The 3,117-nt window shown below is 41.2% G+C and overlaps 1 protein-coding gene across 1 annotated transcript; it reads left to right on the top strand.

The window, feature by feature from the left end:
* Window positions 1-175: 175 nt before the first annotated feature.
* Window positions 176-3,112, top strand: LOC21384036 (acyl-CoA-binding domain-containing protein 2; the record flags this gene model as incomplete). The annotated part of the gene is made up of 5 exons (XM_010098395.2): window positions 176-993; window positions 1,985-2,090; window positions 2,198-2,301; window positions 2,659-2,750; window positions 3,039-3,112. Coding segments are annotated over exons 1-5 (897 nt in total), but the record flags the coding sequence as incomplete, so codon positions are not given.
* Window positions 3,113-3,117: the final 5 nt, after the last annotated feature.

The raw sequence follows: 3,117 nt of genomic DNA, 5'->3' as shown, positions 1-3,117 counted from the left end.
AATGAAAAATGTTTTAAGATTTATGACTGTATTTATGAAATTAATCAATTTCCCCCATCATATATCACAAGACCACATGTCTAGACTCTTGATCATATATAATTTAGAAAAAAAAAAAAAGACTCTTCTTGATAAAAAATAAAGTTCATTAAATCCAAAGCAATAATATGTGTGGAGTTCAATAATCTATAAACTAGTTCTGTGCGTATGCGATTTCGGCAGTCCGGTGCGCACTGCGCATTACCTCCCCAAAACGACAAGTATTTGTAATCTGCGCCTCTATTCCCTCCGGCGTAATCTCTCTCTCTCTGAAACATTGTCCTTCGATTTTGTCGTCTCTCCCAAATTCGTCAATTTCTAGGTTTTCCAAATCCCAAACACCATGATCTCATTTCTAGGGTTTTAGCTCCTCCTTCGCTCCGACTTCACCCTGTTACCAGGCTAGGGTTTTCGTCTACAATCACACACAGCCATGGCGGATTGGCAGCAGCTACTTCAATCGATCTTTCTCGGCCTCATTTTCTCTTACTTCCTCGCCAAGCTGATCTCCATCGTCACTTCCTTCAAGGAGGATAATCTCACCATCACTCGCGGCGGCGGCGGCGGCGGAGACGACGGCGACAATCGAATCCGGTCAAAGTCCGATTCCAAACCTGAACCTCGCGACGACTCGGTGGGTCCCAGGGGCGATTCGGGCGGCGCGGCTAACGAGGCCGATTCGGTGGTCGCGGAGCACGGTAGCGTTAGGAACGAGAGCTGGGCTGACAGTGACGAGGACGATGATGATTGGGAAGGAGTGGAGAGTACGGAATTGGACGAGATGTTTAGCGCCTCGACGGCTTTCGTGGCGGCGGCGGCGGCTGATCGGCTCTCGGCGCAGAAGGTCTCGAGTGATGTGCAGTTGCAGCTCTATGGACTTTACAAGATTGCCACCGAGGGGCCTTGTAGCGCACCACAGCCATCGGCGCTGAAAATGACGGCTCGCGCCAAATGGTACTGCTGTACTTTTTCCCTATGTGTTAAATCTGCTGCTGTGTGTTTTGATCACGTTGTTTTTGCGGATTTTTTTGTTTGCAATGATTAGTTTATCCTCTGGACAAGTTTAATTTAATGTTGCAATTTAGGATTTTAGTCTCACCTTGTAAGCAATGTTGGGAGCGTTTGGACAAGGATCCATGTCATGATTCAATTATGGTTCGTGCGCTACAGTGTTTTTTCTCACAAAAAAATACACGTAAATTGAGAATGGTTCTTGTGGGAGCGTTTGGACAAGGATCCATGTCATGATTCAATTATGGTTCGTGCTCACAAAAAAACACACGTAAATTGAGAATGGTTCTTTAATCATATTTTGAATCTATGAACCAAACGTCCTCTAAGTGATTGATCCCAAATCCCAGTCAAGACTGAGGAAGAAGGTCAAAGGAACAAGTTTATTGTTGAAATTGATAGTGGTTATTGGATGTGAATAAAGTGGTATTAAACAAATGCATTGGTTTACAAGTGTTGTCGAAAGCAACACTTGATCCGCATAGCTTTTCGAAATAATCAGGCCCTCTGTTTGTTGTGTTCTTAAATGTTGTAATGGGTTTCACGTTGACGAAGACTTGGAAGTAACAACTTCATCATGACAAGGTGTGAGAAGGACATAATTGAAGAAAATATGACTGCTAAGATGTGTATAACGGGGACTCCTACCTATTTATTGATGGAAGATATCTGGTGTCCTTTATATTAAATTTTTAGTAAGGGTGTAAGGCTTTGGTTGTTTATGCCTTTCACGATCTTGTTTTCTGAACACTGGATGGCTGACATTTATCTGTTAAACACATAGTTGCTGAAGGAAAAAGGAAACTGTATCAATTCAGGACAAGAATAATTGTCTGTATTTGATGTTCCCTTACTTGCACCTTATTCCTTTAGAAATAATGAAGCTATGTTTCTTAGCGATTGTTTGAAATTAACTTCTAGATAATCATTCTAGGCAAGCGTGGCAGAAATTAGGTGCCATGCCTCCAGAAGAAGCAATGCAGAAGTACATTGATATTGTTACAGAGCTATATCCTACATGGCTGGCAGGCTCAAGTGTGGTGAGATCATAATTCTTTTTTCTACCATCCTGCTGTTTCTTTGGACCTCCTATACGGCTATACCTATATTTACTCTGAATGCTGTATGCTTGTTATGTGGTAAATAGAAGAGCAGAGATGGTGACAGTGATGCAGCCAGTACGGGTTCTAAAGGACCAATGGGACCAGTTTTCAGCACCTTTGTTTATGAGGAGGAATCTGGAAATGATTTGTAAGGTTCTTAAAACTTCTAAAACTATAAGTTTGAGTGTTTACATATTGCCCTAGATGAGTTCATAGCAGCGGTGGTTTCTGCACTTTCATCTGATTATTTATGTGTTTGTCAATTTTTGTATTTTCATAGGTAATTTTGGGAGTGGTGTGAAAAGTTATAGAATTTATTTTCTACAATTTATTCAGTTGGAATAAGCTTCTTCTAAGCTGTCTCAGTCTTTTGAAAGATAATCTGATTTCCTGATTGTTTTGACGTATGTAGCTGTAGATAATGTCCTCTTGGTGTTGTCTGTTGTTTATCTTCTCAATACTTAAAGAATACTGAAGGTCACTACGTACTTGTATTACTTTTCAGCAAGATGGATGCTATTCATGCCTTTGCCAGAGAAGGAGAAGTGGATAATTTGCTTAAATGTATTGAAAGCGGTGTCACAGTGAATCTGAAGGGTTTGTTTTTCTTTGGCTGTCTTATCCTTTTTTTTCCCTCTCTCTTTTGGATTATCAAGAAAATTTAAGCCTGTTGAGGGTGGGGGAATCGTTTAAGGAATCTTTTTGAATGGGCCAGTAGCAATCTGGCAATCTCTATTAATTTCGCTTGGATGCTTGACAAATAAGCTTGGTGGGCCTGTGAAAAGCCACGCTAATGAGTTTTTGCTGAACTGTTTGACCGAACCTTTATTTGCATCCAAATATTTTTCAACGCATATGACCTCCAACTGCCTGAAACAATTGCAGATAGCGAGGGTCGAACTCCATTGCACTGGGCTGTAGATCGTGGTCACCTTAACATGACAGAGCTGCTTGTTAGCAGGAA

The sequence above is a fragment of the Morus notabilis genome, unplaced genomic scaffold (genome assembly GCF_000414095.1).
Source record: "Morus notabilis unplaced genomic scaffold, ASM41409v2 Scaffold8260, whole genome shotgun sequence".
Taxonomy (NCBI): domain Eukaryota; kingdom Viridiplantae; phylum Streptophyta; class Magnoliopsida; order Rosales; family Moraceae; genus Morus; species Morus notabilis.
Note: the sequence above shows the minus strand (reverse complement) of the source record. Positions and strands in the feature narration are given on the sequence as shown.